This window comes from Cnephaeus nilssonii, assembly GCF_951640355.1.
Source record: "Cnephaeus nilssonii genome assembly, chromosome: 2".
NCBI classification, from domain to species: Eukaryota; Metazoa; Chordata; class Mammalia; order Chiroptera; family Vespertilionidae; genus Cnephaeus; species Cnephaeus nilssonii.
This window is the reverse complement of record NC_137073.1, coordinates 14,089,893-14,104,995: the sequence shown is the minus strand read 5'-3', so window position 1 is coordinate 14,104,995 and position 15,103 is coordinate 14,089,893. Positions and strand designations below refer to the sequence as shown.

The following is a 15,103-nucleotide window of genomic DNA, read 5'->3' as shown; positions in this document are numbered from 1 at the left end:
TCATTTCTGATAAAAAGCAGCACAAGGTCTCAGAAGCAAAGCTCTGGCTTTGCTTGCCTGTGGAGCAGCCACTGGGCCAGCTCAGCCAGCTGCTTCCCAGGCGGGGCAGGGAAGGGCCAGGATCCCCTGGAAGTCCTCAAGGGACTCTGCCGGGTCGTCGGGCCCTGCACCCTCAGTCATTTCCCCAGATTCTGGCTCATGGTGGAGGGGGTGGGGCAGGGAGAGCAGCAGGCCTGGTAGCTGCTGGACTTGAGTTAGGAGTGACCCTGTCCTCAGAGGACAGACCCCGACATCCATTTGTCCATCCTGTGACCGTGGGGGGCCCTTGGGGGATGGAAGCCGGGCCATGGGCCTTCCTGTCCTCCCGAGTTCCTGATCTTGGGACCTGCGTGGGGTCCAGGGCAGCGCCTGCGTGTGCCTTCCGTTCCCGCACACGGGCAAACAGGACTGCTTATCTTAGAGCAGAGAGGCGGGGAGATTCGGCAACAGTGTGTGCTGCTTGGTAGAATATGAGGCTGTTAATCCTCCAGTCATCCATGCTCCGGCAGGGGGTCTCCGTGGAGCAGGCTGAGAAGAGGGGCCTCTGGGGCTGGATCTAGCAGCTTCTCAGAGGACAGGCTTTCCAGAAAGTTGGGCCGGTTTCAGGCCGGCCCCTCAGCTGCCCCGTCTGCCTCGCGCGCAGGCGCCTCTCTGAGTTGATGAAGTGCAGATGTGTGTGCTGTCCACAGACTGGCTCAGACAACAGGAAACTCTCAAGACTTGGATGGAGACAGGCAGCGTTTGCTTCTTGGGATATACGTATTGGATGCACAAATCCCAGACGCGCACACTGGAGCTGAAGCTGCCCATGGAGAGGCAGCTGCGCGCGGTGCTGATGCTGTGCTGGACGCCAGCCAAGGACTCGGCCCGCCGTTGGTGGACATTCTCGGCTGACCTGCATTCAGCTGTGTGGGGAGGCGCCTGCCCCACGGTGGTTCACTTGGGCAGCCCGGCCCCGCGGGAACACCCAGGAAGTGCTTCCAGCACACGCTTTCTCGCTTTCTCGAGCTCCCACTTGGTGGAGACTTAAATCCAAGGACAGAGCCCTTTGTCACATATGTGCACACAGCATGCCCGATGCTGTTTTTAGTCCAGGGAGGCACAGTGAACCCCAGTCAGGTCAACAGGGCCCCGTCCTCTTCTCCCAAGAGTGCTTGATAATGGCACGCACACAGCCGCCGCACGGGGAGACAGGGAGACAGGGAGACTTGCAGCCCAGTCTGCCCACTGGGAGAGTGCTGATACGTGGTTCCCAGGTTTCTCTGCTTGTTCAGGTTGCTTCCAGTTTAATTGGATTCCGATATCAACCATCTGCTTTCAAGACAAGGCAGAGGGAAGGGAGAGGAGACAGAAGAGGTCACCCTCAGCCCTCATCATCGCCCTCACACTGGTCTCTTACACCCTTGGCACAGAGTATTTTAAATGAGGTTCCAATCGTGTGAAATCTTTTGGAAAGGGAGCATAAAAGGCCCCGTGTCGCCGAGCCTATGTGGCTCAGTGGTTGAGCCTTGACCCATGAACCAGGAGGTCATGGTTCGATTCCCAGTCAGGGCACATGCCCGGATTGCAGGCTCGATCCCCAGTAGGGGGTGTGCAGGAAGCAGCCTATCATTGATTCTCTCTCCTCATTGATGTTTCTCTCTCTCCTCCTTTCCTCTCTCTGAAATCAATAAAGATATTTAAAGGGGCGGCGGGGGGGGGGGGGGCATGTCTAACCAGAGTCTTGCACAGCAGCCGGGGAAGGCCAGGATGAGCCCAAACCCCAGACCGCTTCCCACTGCCCAGTGCTGCCCACGCCTACCCTGGGGCCAAACCTTGGAAGCACTGAGGCATGTTTAAAAGGGAATGAGAAGTCTCTGAGGAGAGGTGACAACTTCCTGTCAGTGGAGAGAGAGGAGTTGTGCAGAATTGACTAGAAGCTGTGGGTGAGACCGGTGTCTGCTTTGAGATTCCAGATTTGACCCGGGACTTAGTGCTCTTACTAGCTGTCATTTCTAGGACCTGTGAGGGGTATTTTGGAAAGCCTTGTCACTGGGTCCGAGGCTGCCTCCTAGACCCTCGGCTCCAGCGAGCCCCCACCTCAGTAGGGCGGCACCCAGGCTGAATACAGATGTGTGTTTCTAGACAACTGGCTTTCCACCCCAGGTGCTTCCACGTGCATTCCCACTAGCACGTGAGGATGAGGGAGACGAGCTCCGACTTTCCGCTTATTGTAAGGAAGTGTGGTACAGAGGAGGAGATTTCTTGCCTGAAACCGCTGGATGGGGAAGGGGCAGGCGGGGCTGACTCGGATGTCACTGCAGCACTGGCCCGGGCAAGAAACAGCTGCCGCGCCTCAGCTGGCGTGTTGTAAGGCTTCTGCTCTCAGCACCTGTTTGTCCGAGTCCGCAGGAGAGGAGTGGAGTTGCGGGGTGGCTTGTGCCCATTGAAAGCTCTACCAGTGGCTCCCGTTACTGACGGTCCTGTTCCTCAGCACCGTGGGAAGTCCCCTGTGCTGTTACCAAAGGGGATTGAGCTCCAACGTCCCCTCTCACCAGGCCTGTCCCGTCCAGGCCGTGGCCACCTGGGGCGCGGCACCCCTGCCCTTGCGGCCGTCCCTCAGTAGTTATATCTGGTGGATTTTAAAAAGTTCCACAGACCCAAGTAGAGCCAGAAACACAAAAGTATACGTTCGCCTGCAGGGAAGGGCACCGAGATGTGCAGCGTTTAGACCACAGACACCCACAGCGAGGCCGTCCCACTGGACAAACGCCCAGCTTCCCATCCCAGGAGCTGTTTTCACCCCAACTATGTCCTGCCGGGAAGCCTGACGTGAAAGTCGCTCCTTCCCTCGTCCATCCTTGGGCTAGGCTCAGGCAAGGCCATTAGGAAAATGCCCACGGCACTGAGGCTACAAGCTGGGCCTGCACACGGAGCACCCCTACCTCTCCGGGACCTTGGCTGCGCCTCTCAGAGGCCCCTGTCCTGAGCCTCTGAGCGGAGTGGCCTGAGTCCCTCGTGCTGCTCAGCTGAGCCCAGGCGGGAGGGAGAGCAGCAGCGCCAGCCCACCTGCTCCAGGGGCTGCCCTGCCTCAGGCCAGGCTTCATCCCCAGAGGAGCAGCTGAGGATTCGTGTGTGAGTCTATTTACAAGGGTATGCGTGTGCACGAGCATGTGGTTGTCCGTACCTGTGCCTGAGTGTCAGAGTGCATGTTCATGCGTGTGCAGGCCCGTGTGTGTATAAGCATGTGCATGGACCGCAGGTTTTATGATAGGAAGACATCCATTTGGTCCACAGGAGATGATGCAGTGAGCTCAATTGTTACCTTTGCCTTCGTGGGTGGAGCTCACACCTTGATGTTTGGAAAGGGCCTGGGTCTGAGCCCAGGGCCAGGGCCGATGGGCCTGAGGACCACCCAGAAGGAAGGGCCAGAGAGCGCCCTCTCAGGCAGCCCCTGCAAGGACACGGGGTTGAGTTTTGTGGAGCTTCATCATCTTGCAGAGTGGCGTGCAGGGTCTGGAACCATTTGCAGGCTCACACTGAGCCTGGGACCTGCCCGGGAGTGGGGCAGGAGCCCCAGGTCAGTGTCAGAGGGAGTGAACACTCTAGAAACCTTACAATGAACAGGAGGAACCGGTGCCCCGAACCTTTGATGGGGTGCGCCCAGCCGAGTGCCCTGATGACTCTATGAGGCCCGTGGGGATGGGCCAGGAGTCCTGGGGGCCTGCAGGGCAGCTCTTCTGTCCCACTCCTCAGCTTGCTCTGCAGGCCCCCAGACCTCGCCCCACCAGCTCTGGGATAGGGGAGGGGAGGGCTGTCCTGGACCCCCTGTGGGTATGGTGGGTGTGGCCAAGAGAAGCCAGTGTTTGCTGAGCAAATGGACCTACTGAGACAGGAAAGAGACGTGGGCATTTGTCAACCTACAAAGAAGGCCCTCTTCTCTTCATGGGACTGCGTCGTCCTGCCCACTGCAGGGGGAATGCAGGAATCCCGGGACTGTGGGCGGGGCCCTGGTTTAAGGAGCCGTGTCCCAGGGCTGCTCAGGAGCAGGTGCCGTGAGAGGTCGTGCACCAGCCATGGGACCCGGGGACACATATGTTTCCTTCTGGGGGTATGTGGCCCCTAGTTTGCCATGTTTTCTGTGGGTGGAACCCATTCAACTCCCATTGGTCTCCCTTCTTAGTGACTATGCATGCCCACCTAGGTCCCCTGCACTGCCTGGCATTGGTCGAGGGGGGGCCCAAGGTTGGGGGGCTGGAAGCTAATGGAGCTGCCCTGTCCTCTATCGCAGTGAGGCTGTCTGGGAGAACATGGCACGCATGTGTGTGAAGACCCAGCGGCTGGACGTCGCCAAGGTGTGCTTGGGCAACATGGGCCATGCACGTGGGGCGCGAGCACTGCGGGAGGCTGAGCAGGAGCCAGAGCTGGAGGCCCGTGTGGCTGTGCTGGCCATACAGCTGGGCATGCTGGTGAGTCAGGCAACGGACGATGGGCCCGCTGCCCAGAGGGTGCTCCTCGCTCCTTTGCCAGCTGGGCTCTGGGGCAGAGGACCTGGCCATAGAGGCGGGGCCCCTGCTGGCTTTCCGGGGGTGCCTGCTTGCGACCTAAGAGGGAAGGCCATGGTATAGTCTTGTCTGGCCCATTAGGTTGCAAGGAACACAAACCCTCTTAAACTAGATTAAGCCAAAAAGGAGATGAGGTCCCCAAGGAGCCCCCCAGGCCTCTCTCCCCTCTGCCAGGTCTCCTGCCTGCCCTGCACGTTCATGGAGCTCATGGCCCATCGTACCCCAGGGGGCCTAGAGAGACTGACAGACTCAGGAGGCAGAAGCTGAGTTGCCAGATGGGGTGGGCTGTGGCCGGGGCCGTTCAGATGGCCTGCACCATGTGGGGGGTGGGGAGGCACACCCTCTGAGAGGAGGGCTGTGGGGTACCCATGTGTCTGCTACATGGAAGAACTGAGCACGCCTGAGTGGTCAGCCCTTGGCCCCTGGTCTGCAGGGGTGAGTGCAGGCTGCTCCGAGGGCGTGGCAGCGGGCCGGCAAACACATCCCCACTGGACACAGGCCTGGGTGGGCTCAGCTCTTTGTGGAGATGGGGATGCCACATCGGCATGTAGCATTCATCGTGTCGGTCTCAGAACACAACTGAAGTGTCCGTCTGTCCTCGGCGTGGTATGCGTCTTAGTCATGGGCTGGTTGGCGGCACATGCGGCGTCTGCAGTGGGTCGTGTGGGGCCAGAGCAGTGACTGCGCTGACGTGCACTCCCTTCTTCAGGAGGAGGCTGAGCAGCTGTACAAGAAATGCCAGCGCTACGACCTTCTCAACAAGCTCTACCGGGCCTCCGGCCAGTGGCAAAAAGCCATAGAAGTCGCCGAACACCAGGACCGTGTCCACCTGCGCACCACCTACTACAACTACGCCAAGCACCTGGAGGCCAACGCCGACTGCAGCCTGGCCCTCAGCTAGTGAGTGGAGAGTGGGGGAGGGGGACCGGGGGGGCCTCTCCCACTCACTCTGGGACAGGCCCTGGTTGCCTCTTTCTTTTTCTCTGCCCCAGTGAGGTGGCCAAAGAGGTTCTCAGAGGAAGAGTCTAGACAGAGGCACCTTCTTAGGGCAGGTGGTGACTTCAGTAGGTGTCTTCCAAGGGGAGCTTGAGTTGTTGCTTTAAGAGAACCTCAGAGACAGGGCCATGGCTTCACCTGGCTGCCTCGGGTTCTGGGCATGCTGAGAGACCTGGGCTCAGCTGGTGGCATTGCTGCAGCCCCAGTCCAGCATGGTGCCTCCCAGGGCAGAGCTGGTGGTGGTGCCTGGGGGCCCGGCCACAGCTGAGCCCTCTCCAGGGCAGGCCCAGAGCAGCGAGGAAGCCCCACTGTCTCCTGACAGCGGGTCCATGGGCCACAGAGCTATAGGCGGGGAGAGAGGCTCAGGCCTGTTTCCATGCACTCAACACGGCTGAGACCGTGGGAACTAGCTGCTCCTTCTCTCCTCTTGCAGCTACGAGAAGTCAGACACCCACCGCTTCGAGGTGCCCAGGATGCTCTCCGAGGACCTGCAGTCCCTGGAGCTCTACATCAATAAGATGAAGGACAAGTGAGTGTCCCCCACTGGGTGAGGGGACATGGCAGGGGAGGCTGGGTTTGCATATGGGGGCTGGGGGCCCGGGGCTGCTCAGGGAATCTCCTTCTGGAGCTTTACATGTGAGAGTGCAAATCACCCTCTTGGTCCCTCAGAGCCAGATCCCAGGATGCTGGGTGGAGGACAGTCGACAGGACGGGGGTTGGGGGCTGCTTTTCCTCTGGACGAGGTTCCTTCAGACTTTGGGGACCTCGCTCTTGTCCACCTAGCTTCCATGCCTCCTGGCTGCTGGTCATGGGAAGTGCACTCTGAGGGAGGCATTTGGGACCCGGGGGCTCATTTCCAGTGGGAGTGGGGACCTGAGGGATGCCTATGGCTGCTGGCAGGACCCTGTGGAGGTGGTGGGCCCAGTACCTGGAAAGCCAGGCGGAGATGGACGCCGCGCTGCGCTACTATGAGCTGACACAGGACTACTTCTCCCTGGTCCGCATCCACTGCTTCCAGGGCAACATTCAGAAGGTAGGCGCGTTCTGGGGGTCGGGCCTGTGGGGGAGTCGGCCCTGTGGGGGGAGGGAGCTGCAGACAGACCCCGGGGTCTCTATGCTGTTTTTCCAGGCTGCCGAAATAGCCAACGAGACAGGAAACTGGGCCGCGTCCTATCACCTGGCCCGGCAGTACGAGAGCCAGGAGGACGTGAGGCAGGCAGTGCACTTCTACACGCGTGCTCAGGCCTTCAACAACGCCATCCGTCTGTGCAAGGTAGGTGGCCGCATGCAGCACACACGGAGCAGCGGGCGGATGCAGTTAAACCCAGGCAGGTGGAAATGGGAAACGGTGCTTTGTCATCGTTTCCCACAATCAATTACGAGATTTCCAAACAGAAAAGTTAGAGAATTGTATCATGAGCGTCGCATCTCCCATCTGGCCTGGTTTCTGCCACTCAGGCCTCCCTCTGCCTGTCACACTCGTCTCTGTCCCTGCTTCCCCATCTCTGCCCCTCCTTCCCCGCTCTCCCCTCCCTGATGTGTTTGTAAAGCAAGGAGGTGTCACTGTGACATCTCCAGGCTTCTGAGCCCACACTGAGGCTGGCTCATTGCTTATGGCCTTGCCAACAGTAGGCCTTTCACAGAAAGCTACTGCACACTGTGCGTCCATAAAAGTGTTCCAGCCCAGGGCCTCACTCCTGGAAAACTCAAAATGTGGAAGGCCCTCACGTAAACTAGTTCCCACCGTGTTCTGTGTAATAAGGGGGAAAGGAAACCTCTAAAAATTCTGCTACACACACCCAGTAAGACATGACACTCACTGGAAACCACGATCACGTGGATTGGTGTGTGTCAGACAGGGGAGATGGGCCCCGCACAGCATCGTTCACAGACCGGAGCAGGAACCACTGAGCACTGCCCCCGCCCCTTCCCGCAGGAGAACAGCCTGGATGACCAGCTCATGAACTTGGCCCTGCTGAGCTCCCCCAAGGACATGATTGAGGCGGCATGCTACTACGAGGAGAAGGGCGAGCAGATGGACAGAGCGGTCATGCTCTACCACAAGGTGAGGGGGGCCCTGCCCTGGGCCCGAAGGGGCGCAGCACACGGCTCCCAGGACCAGGGGACTTGCCTGGATGCAGGGGGCCACTCCCGCGGCCTCCGGATGCAGGCGTCCGGCAGCTGCTCAGAGTTCCCCTGCTGTCCACAGGCCGGCCACTTCTCTAAGGCCCTGGAGCTGGCCTTCGCCACCCAGCAGTTTGGGGCCCTGCAGCTCATCGCAGAGGACCTGGATGAGAAGTCGGACCCTGCCCTCCTGGCCCGCTGCTCAGACTTCTTCCTTGAGCACAATCAGTATGAGAAGGCAGTGGAACTGCTGCTGGCCGCCAAGAAGGTATGGAGACGGCAGGGTCCCCGCCAGGCACACACGCGGGCTCTGAAGCCCCAGGGTCACCGTTTCCACAGGCACAGTGAACTCGGCTTCACGGTCTCGTGATTACCGTTTCTTGAGGAAGGCTGTGGCTGCGGCCGCCCTGGGGCAAAGGGCTGAGAATAAGCCCACCTTTATGGCCGACCCGAGTGTGGACTCACTGCCATTTCACCTGTGTCTTCAAATTATAACTAGGGAGTTCCGCTCATCTTGTGTGTGTGACAAAATGCATATAACAAAATTTAAAACTTACCATCTTCGCCGTTTTTTGTGTCTAGCACAGTAGCAGTAGGTGCGTGCACATTTCCATGCAGCCAGTCTCTAGAACTCTTTCATCTTAGCATCTTGTCCCCATTAAACAACTACCGCCTCTCCACCCCTGGCACCCTCCGTTGTGCTTGCCGTCTCTACAAACTTGTCTGCTCTAGGGACAACATGAGTGGAATTACACAGTTTTTGCCCTTTTGTGACTGGCTTATTTCTCTGAGCATAATGTCCTGGAGGTGCATCCATGCTGTAACATATTGCAGAATTTCCTTCCTATTTAAGACTGAATAATATTCCACATTTGCCTGTCAATTCACCCATAAATGGACACTTGAGTTATTTCTGTCTTTCGACTATTGTGGATAATGTTGCTATGAACATTGGTGTACAGATATCTCTTAGAGACTCTTCTTTCAATTCTTTTGGGTATTTATCCAGAAATGGAGTTGCCAGATCATATGGTAACTGTTTTAGTTTTTTGAGGAACTGCCATACTGTTTTCCACAGTGGCTGCACTATTTTATATTCCCACCAATAGTGCCCAAGGGTCCCAATTTCTCCACATCCTCACCAGCACTTGTTATTTTTCTAGTTAATAGAAAATTGATAGTAGCCATCCTCATAGGCATATGTACTAATTTTTTAAGTAGAAAAATTCTCCTTGATAGAAACTGAATGGAAATATAAAAAATTGTTAATCATACAAATTTAGCCTATCCATTTATTATTTATTATTTATTTACTTATTTTTAAATAAATCTTTCTTGTTCAGATTATTACAGTTGTTCCTCTTTCCCCCTCCCATAGCTCCCCTCCACCCAGTTCCCACCCCACCCTCTGCCCTTACCCCCCGCACTGTCCTCATCCATAGGTGTACGATTTTTGTCCAGTCTCTTCCCGCACCCCCACACCCCTTTCCCCCTGAGAATTGTCAGTCCACTCCCTTTCTATGCCCCTGATTCTATTATATTCACCAGTTTATTCTGTTTATCAGATTTTTTATTCACTTGATTTTTAGATTCACTTGTTGATAGATATGTATTTGTTGTTCATAATTTTTATCTTTACCTTTTTCTTCTTCTTCCTCTTCTTAAAGAATACCTTTCAGCATTTCATATAATACTGGTTTGGCAGTGATGAACTCCTTTAGCTTTTTGTTATCTGTGAAGCTCTTTATCTGACCTTCAATTTTCAATAGCTTTGCTGAGTAGAGTAATCTTGGTTGTAGGTTCTTGCTATTCATCACTTTGAATATTTCTTGCCACTCCCGTCTGGCCTGCATAGTTTCTGTTGAGAAATCAGCTGACAATCGTATGGGTACTCCCTTGTAGGTAACTAACTGTTTTTCTCTTGCTGCTTTTAATATTCTCTCTTTGTCTTTTGCCCTTGGCATTTTAATTATGATGTGTCTTGGTGTGGTCCTCTTTGGATTCCTTTTGTTCAGAGTTCTCTGCGCTTCCTGGACTTGTAAGTCTATTTCTTTCACCAGGTGGGGGAAGTTTTCTGTCATTATTTCTTCAAATAGGTTTTCAATATCTTGCTGTCTCTCTTCTTCTGGCACCCCCATAATTCAGATGTTGGTACGCTTGAAGTTGTCCCAGAGGCTCCTTACACTATCTTCATATTTTTGGATTCTTTTTTCTTTTTGCTTTTCTGGTTGGGTGTTTTTTGCTTCTTTGTATTTCAAATCTTTGACTTGATTCTTGCGATCCTCTGGTCTGCTGTTGGATCCCTGTATATTATTCTTTATTTCAGTCAGTGTATGCTTAATTTCTAATTGGTCCTTTTTCATATCCTCAAGGGTCTCACTAAATTTATCAGCAGTTTCTAGAAAATTCTTGAAAAACCTTATAACCGTGGTTTTGAACTCTATATCCAGTCGTTTGCTTTTCTCCATTTCTGTCATTTGTGACCTGTTTCTTTGTCTCCGCATTTTGGCTGCTTCCCTGTGTTGATAGAGTGGCTTTGTGTGCTAGGTGTCCTATAGGGCCCCGTGGCTCAGCCTCCCCAGTTACCTGAGGTGGACACTCTTGGTGCACCCCTTTGTGGGCTGTGTGCACAGTCTTATTGTAGTTAAGCCTTGATTGTTATTGGTATCACTGGGAAGAATTGATCTCCAGGCCAATTGGCTGTGAGAATCAGCTGTGTCTACGTTGGGAGAACTTCTGTGCTGGAGACACCCTTATGGGGCAAGACTTGCTTCAGTGGGGCTTTGGTGCTCACTTAGTCTGCCCCCTGAGTGTGTTCCTTATGGGTTTGAGGAGTTGTAATCAGGATGGCCCCACTCTGACCACTGGGTACACTGGCTCTTGGATCTCTAAGGAGGTGCTAATTTAGCCTCTGCCTGAGGCCACCCAGCAGGAGCTATGGAGAGATCTGCAGATTCCTCTTCTTTGTTTGGAGGTGCCCAGATGAGGCCCAGCTGTGAGGCAATGCAAGCTGCTGTGGGGCCTTGGGCCTTCTTTTGGATGTTCTGGGTCTCTCTGACCCAGTTTCAGTTTGTTAGGTAATTTTAGATTGCAAAAGGCCAGGCAATTCATATGCAAAAGCCTCTGCGCACAGCTTGGGTGGGGCGGGGTCTCAGGGAATCCACAGGGCAGAGCAAACAGCTATGGCTGATCCTCAGCCCTGCCCTAAGAGGCCCCCAGGTCTCAGTGTCCCTTGGTAATCGCTGCAAGCACCTCTGAGAGAAAGCTGCCCTTGAGTTCCACCCGATGCCAGACAGTCCAGTTTCTCCCCGTATGAGTCTGGGTCCCCAGAGTCTCGTGCGGAACTGGAGTTCAGAGCAGTCGGGAGCTTGTGTCTCCCTCCCAACTGAGAAAGACAACCGCATCCTCAGTTGCCAGCCTTTTCCGCACTCTGTACCTCTGCGCTTTACTTCCGCAGCTCCTCTGAGTCTCAGTGTGCTTTTCTCTTCCCTTCTAGTTGTAGAATTTCCACTCAGCCTGTCTGCCTGTGGTTCTGGATGATGTCCATTTTGTCTTTTAGTTGTAGTTTTGAAATTGTTGTGCGAGGCAGCAATTTCAGGTGTTTACCTATGCCGCCATCTTGGTTTCTCTATTTTTTATTTATTTTTATAATTTTTATTGATTTCAGAGAGGAAGGGAGAGATAGAAACATCAATGATGAGGGAGAATCACTGATTGGCTGCCTCCTGCATGCCCCCAATTGGGGATCAAGCCCGCAACCCGGGCATGTGCCCTGACCAGGAATCAAATTGTGACCTCCTGGTTCATAGGTCAGCGCTCAGCCACTGAGACATGCCGACTAGGCTAGCCTATCCATTTTTTTAAATTGATTTTAGAGAGAAAGAGAAAGGAAGGGGGAGAAAGAGAGAGAGAAATAGTGATTTGTTGTTTCACCCATTCATGAATTCATTGGTTGATTTTATATGTGCCCTGGCTAAGGATTGAACCTGCAACCTTAGCATATATGGACGACACTCTAACCAACTGAACTACCTGGCCAGGGCATGCCTATCCACTTAAAAGATCTTTCTTCTGCCCGGCTGGCGTGGCTCAGTGGTTGAGCGTTGACCTATGAACCAGGAGCTCACAGTTCGATTCCCTGTCAGGGCACATGCCCAGATTTCGGGCTCCATCCCCAGTGGGGGGCGTGCAGGAGGCAGCCGATCAATGGTTCTCTCTCATCATTGTGTTTCTATCTCTCTCTCCCCCTCTCCCTTCCTCTCTGAAATCAATAAAAATACATTTATACCATTAAAATAAATAGAAGATCTTTCTGCAGCCAGAATTATGCAGTTTTGTGGCTCACTACTGAGTGATGAAGACATTTTTGAACAAGTGAAAAGGCACCTATCGTGTTCTTGGTTAGAAAGACCCAACAGATGTACATCTGATCCTTCCTAAGGCAGTCCCACTCTTAACCTGAGAATTAAGAGAAGAACACCACCGGCTGTCTGCAGCTGGATAAGTGGGCTCTATCGTTTCACAGTGAAAACAGATAAACTGGAATAGCCAGGGGAAGTCTGGAAAAGAAGACGAATAAGAGGTCATTAAACTTCCCAGACCTTAAAGTATATCAAAGCTAGAATAATTGGGGTCGGTTCTTGATCAGCGGAAAATATTAGAAATCTAGAAGTAGAGCCGTATATGTATGCATGTTGAGTATGAGATGCAGGAGCATTCACAACCGTGGAGACAAGATGATCTGTTCAGTAATGGGGCTGATACAACCAGGTAACCTCTGGGAGAAACAAAGTTAAATCCTACTCATGTCCTACATCCGAGTAAATTCCTGGTGGGTAGAAGGTGTAAGCTTGTCAGTGAAATAGCAGTAGTTCCACCAGAAGCTATAGATGTCATGTGGTCTTAAAGGAGGGAAGGCATTCTCTACGATTTAAACCCAAAGCCATAGTAGAGAGGACTGATCAATTTGACCAAATTTGAAAATAGCACATGGAGAAAACACTATAAAAAGCAAAGATAAATAATAAAATGGAGGAAAACGTATTCTACCTAAAAGCTAATTTTCTTCACATGTATAGAGTTTGTATAAATCTACAAGAAAGTTACCAAAAACTCAAAGGGAAAGAACAAAGAATATGGATGGATACTCAGTATCACTCATAATAAGCTCAAAACTCAAGGAGATTCCATCTCTCATGAATTAGGCTGGTAAAGGTAAAAAGGTCGGAAAGCCCACTAGATTGTCATGGGAAACAAATGTACTCAGGCTGTGGGTGGGAGCCCAAGCAGGCCTGTCACAAGTAAAATTACATCCCCTTGACCCAGCACATCCTGTCCTCGGAAGTTATCCCAACAACACATTTATACACGTGAGAGTGGCATAAGCACAGGGCTGTAGCAGCAAAAGATAACCCACTCCTGTTTGTCAGCAGGACGAGCTAAATTAGCTGTGGTTCTCAGTAGAGTGGAGTACTACACAGCTGTCAAAAGGAGGTGAGGTTCCTTGTATACTGAGGTGGAATCATCTCCAAGACACAATTCTTTTTCCCCCAGGACATATTCCTATGAAAAATATAAATGTTTTCTTAAATTTTAAAGACATTTAATTAACTAAACTCCTCAATTTAAAAATTTCAAAAGAATTCTAGAAGAAAATTTCTGGTTTCCTTTTTCTCCCACAACAAATATAAGATTCTTTTGAGCTCCACATTTCCTTCGTTGCATTCCAGAATGTTAGTAGCATGAGAGACAGTGAAATGCCACCACTGAGCCTGGCCCCGGCTTCCCCTGCGGAGGTGGTGGGTGGGAGGGTGACTGCCCGCCTCAGTGTCTGTGGCCCCTTCCCAGTATCAGGAAGCCCTGCAGCTTTGCCTGGAGCAGAACATGACCATCACCGAGGAGATGGCCGAAAAGATGACCGTGTCCAAGGACTGCGCCGACCTGTCAGAAGAGTCGCGGCGCGAGCTGCTGGAGCAGATTGCCAACTGCTGCATGCGCCAGGGCAACTACCACCTGGCGACCAAGAAGTACACGCAGGCCGGGAACAAGCTCAAGGTGAGCAGGCCGGGGTGGTCACACTCACTGTCCGTCAGGAGCGCGTGCCAAAGGCACGGTTTCCCTTTGGTCCTGAGTTTAACCCAATGGGGTGAGCTTTCCCAGCCCGGGTTCTAAAGGGTGCCTGAGGGAACCAGGAGCCCTGAGCTTGTGCCTGGCATGGACCCAGCAGGCGCCTGCTGTAGCGGGGGTGACAGGCCATGCTCCGAGCTCCCAGCCTCACCCTGGCTCCTTCTCCTCCTAGGCCATGAGAGCACTGCTCAAGTCTGGGGATACGGAGAAAATTGTGTTCTTCGCGGGTGTCTCGAGGCAAAAGGAAAACTACATCATGGCAGCCAACTACCTCCAGTCCCTGGACTGGCGGAAGGAGCCGGAGACCATGAAGACCATCATCAGCTTCTACACCAAGGGGCGGGCCTTGGACCTGCTGGCGAGTTTTTATGATGCCTGTGCCCAGGTACAGCCCCTGCTCGCAGGCTGGGGGCTCTCGGGGGGGGTCCTTGGCCCCTGGGTCCTGATAGTCTTGTCTGCTCAGGTGGAGATCAATGAATACCAGAACTATGACAAGGCCCACGGAGCGCTCACTGAGGCCTACAAGTGCTTGTCCAAGGCCAAGACCAAGAGCCCCCTGGACCAGGAGACCAAGCTGGCGCAGCTTCAGAGCAAGATGACGCTGGTGAAGCGGTTCATTCAGGCCCGCAGGTGCGTTCCTGAGGAGGCTGGGAGGCGGGCACTGCACCTTGGGCCCCAGGAAAGCCCTGAGAAGCCCCCCAGGCTCCTGCTCATGCTTCATGACTCCCCGGCTCCCCCTCACTGCCAGGGACCAGACCCAGGTTCAATTTCCAGGGAACATTCTTCAAAGGAACTTCCTGGACACCTAGACAGGAACATGTCTGAGCTCCTCTTGGGGGTCCCCTTAGAGCCTGGGTACGTGCTTGGAAAGATTGTTCAAGAAACAACCAGAGACCAATCTGTGGGCGGGGGCGGGCAGGGTATTCTATGAGAGGGGCTATTGTACCCCGGGTGGCAGGGACTGTGGTGATCAAACCTATGCTTCCCCCCACGGAGGCGGCTCAGAGCCTGTGGGAAGGAGGCTCGGGCAGCACATTTTCTCTGTAATTAGGAGAGACCACAAATCTGGATTTGTACATGACACCAGTTTCTATTGGCAACTCATCCAGCTTTTCCAAGAGCCCACTGTGTAAGCAGCAGCTCAGCTTCTGTCTAAACCAATGAAAGCATTTTCCTTATCTGAGAACAGGCCTTTGAAAGAGTTCCAAACATATTTTGAACACTGCTGTGCGAAGTGGGGCTCTTTTAGGGGCACCCCTCACTCGGATGCGTAA

The 15,103-nt window shown here is 53.6% G+C and overlaps 1 protein-coding gene across 5 annotated transcripts in view; it reads left to right on the top strand.

Moving 5' to 3' along the window:
- IFT140 (intraflagellar transport 140) overlaps window positions 1–15,103 on the top strand; it is a 92,242-nt gene that overhangs the window by 71,237 nt on the left and 5,902 nt on the right. For 4 of the 5 annotated variants that reach the window (XM_079789920.1, XM_079789919.1, XM_079789922.1 and 1 more), the window contains exons 19-28: window positions 4,310–4,487; window positions 5,293–5,483; window positions 6,013–6,108; window positions 6,480–6,612; window positions 6,709–6,852; window positions 7,516–7,644; window positions 7,789–7,971; window positions 13,551–13,757; window positions 14,002–14,214; window positions 14,293–14,459. In XM_079789920.1, the coding sequence (XP_079646046.1) occupies window positions 4,310–4,487; window positions 5,293–5,483; window positions 6,013–6,108; window positions 6,480–6,612; window positions 6,709–6,852; window positions 7,516–7,644; window positions 7,789–7,971; window positions 13,551–13,757; window positions 14,002–14,214; window positions 14,293–14,459 (1,641 nt within the window). The remainder of the gene's footprint in view (window positions 1–4,309; window positions 4,488–5,292; window positions 5,484–6,012; window positions 6,109–6,479; window positions 6,613–6,708; window positions 6,853–7,515; window positions 7,645–7,788; window positions 7,972–13,550; window positions 13,758–14,001; window positions 14,215–14,292; window positions 14,460–15,103) is intronic. The other variant, XM_079789923.1, reaches the window with a different exon arrangement.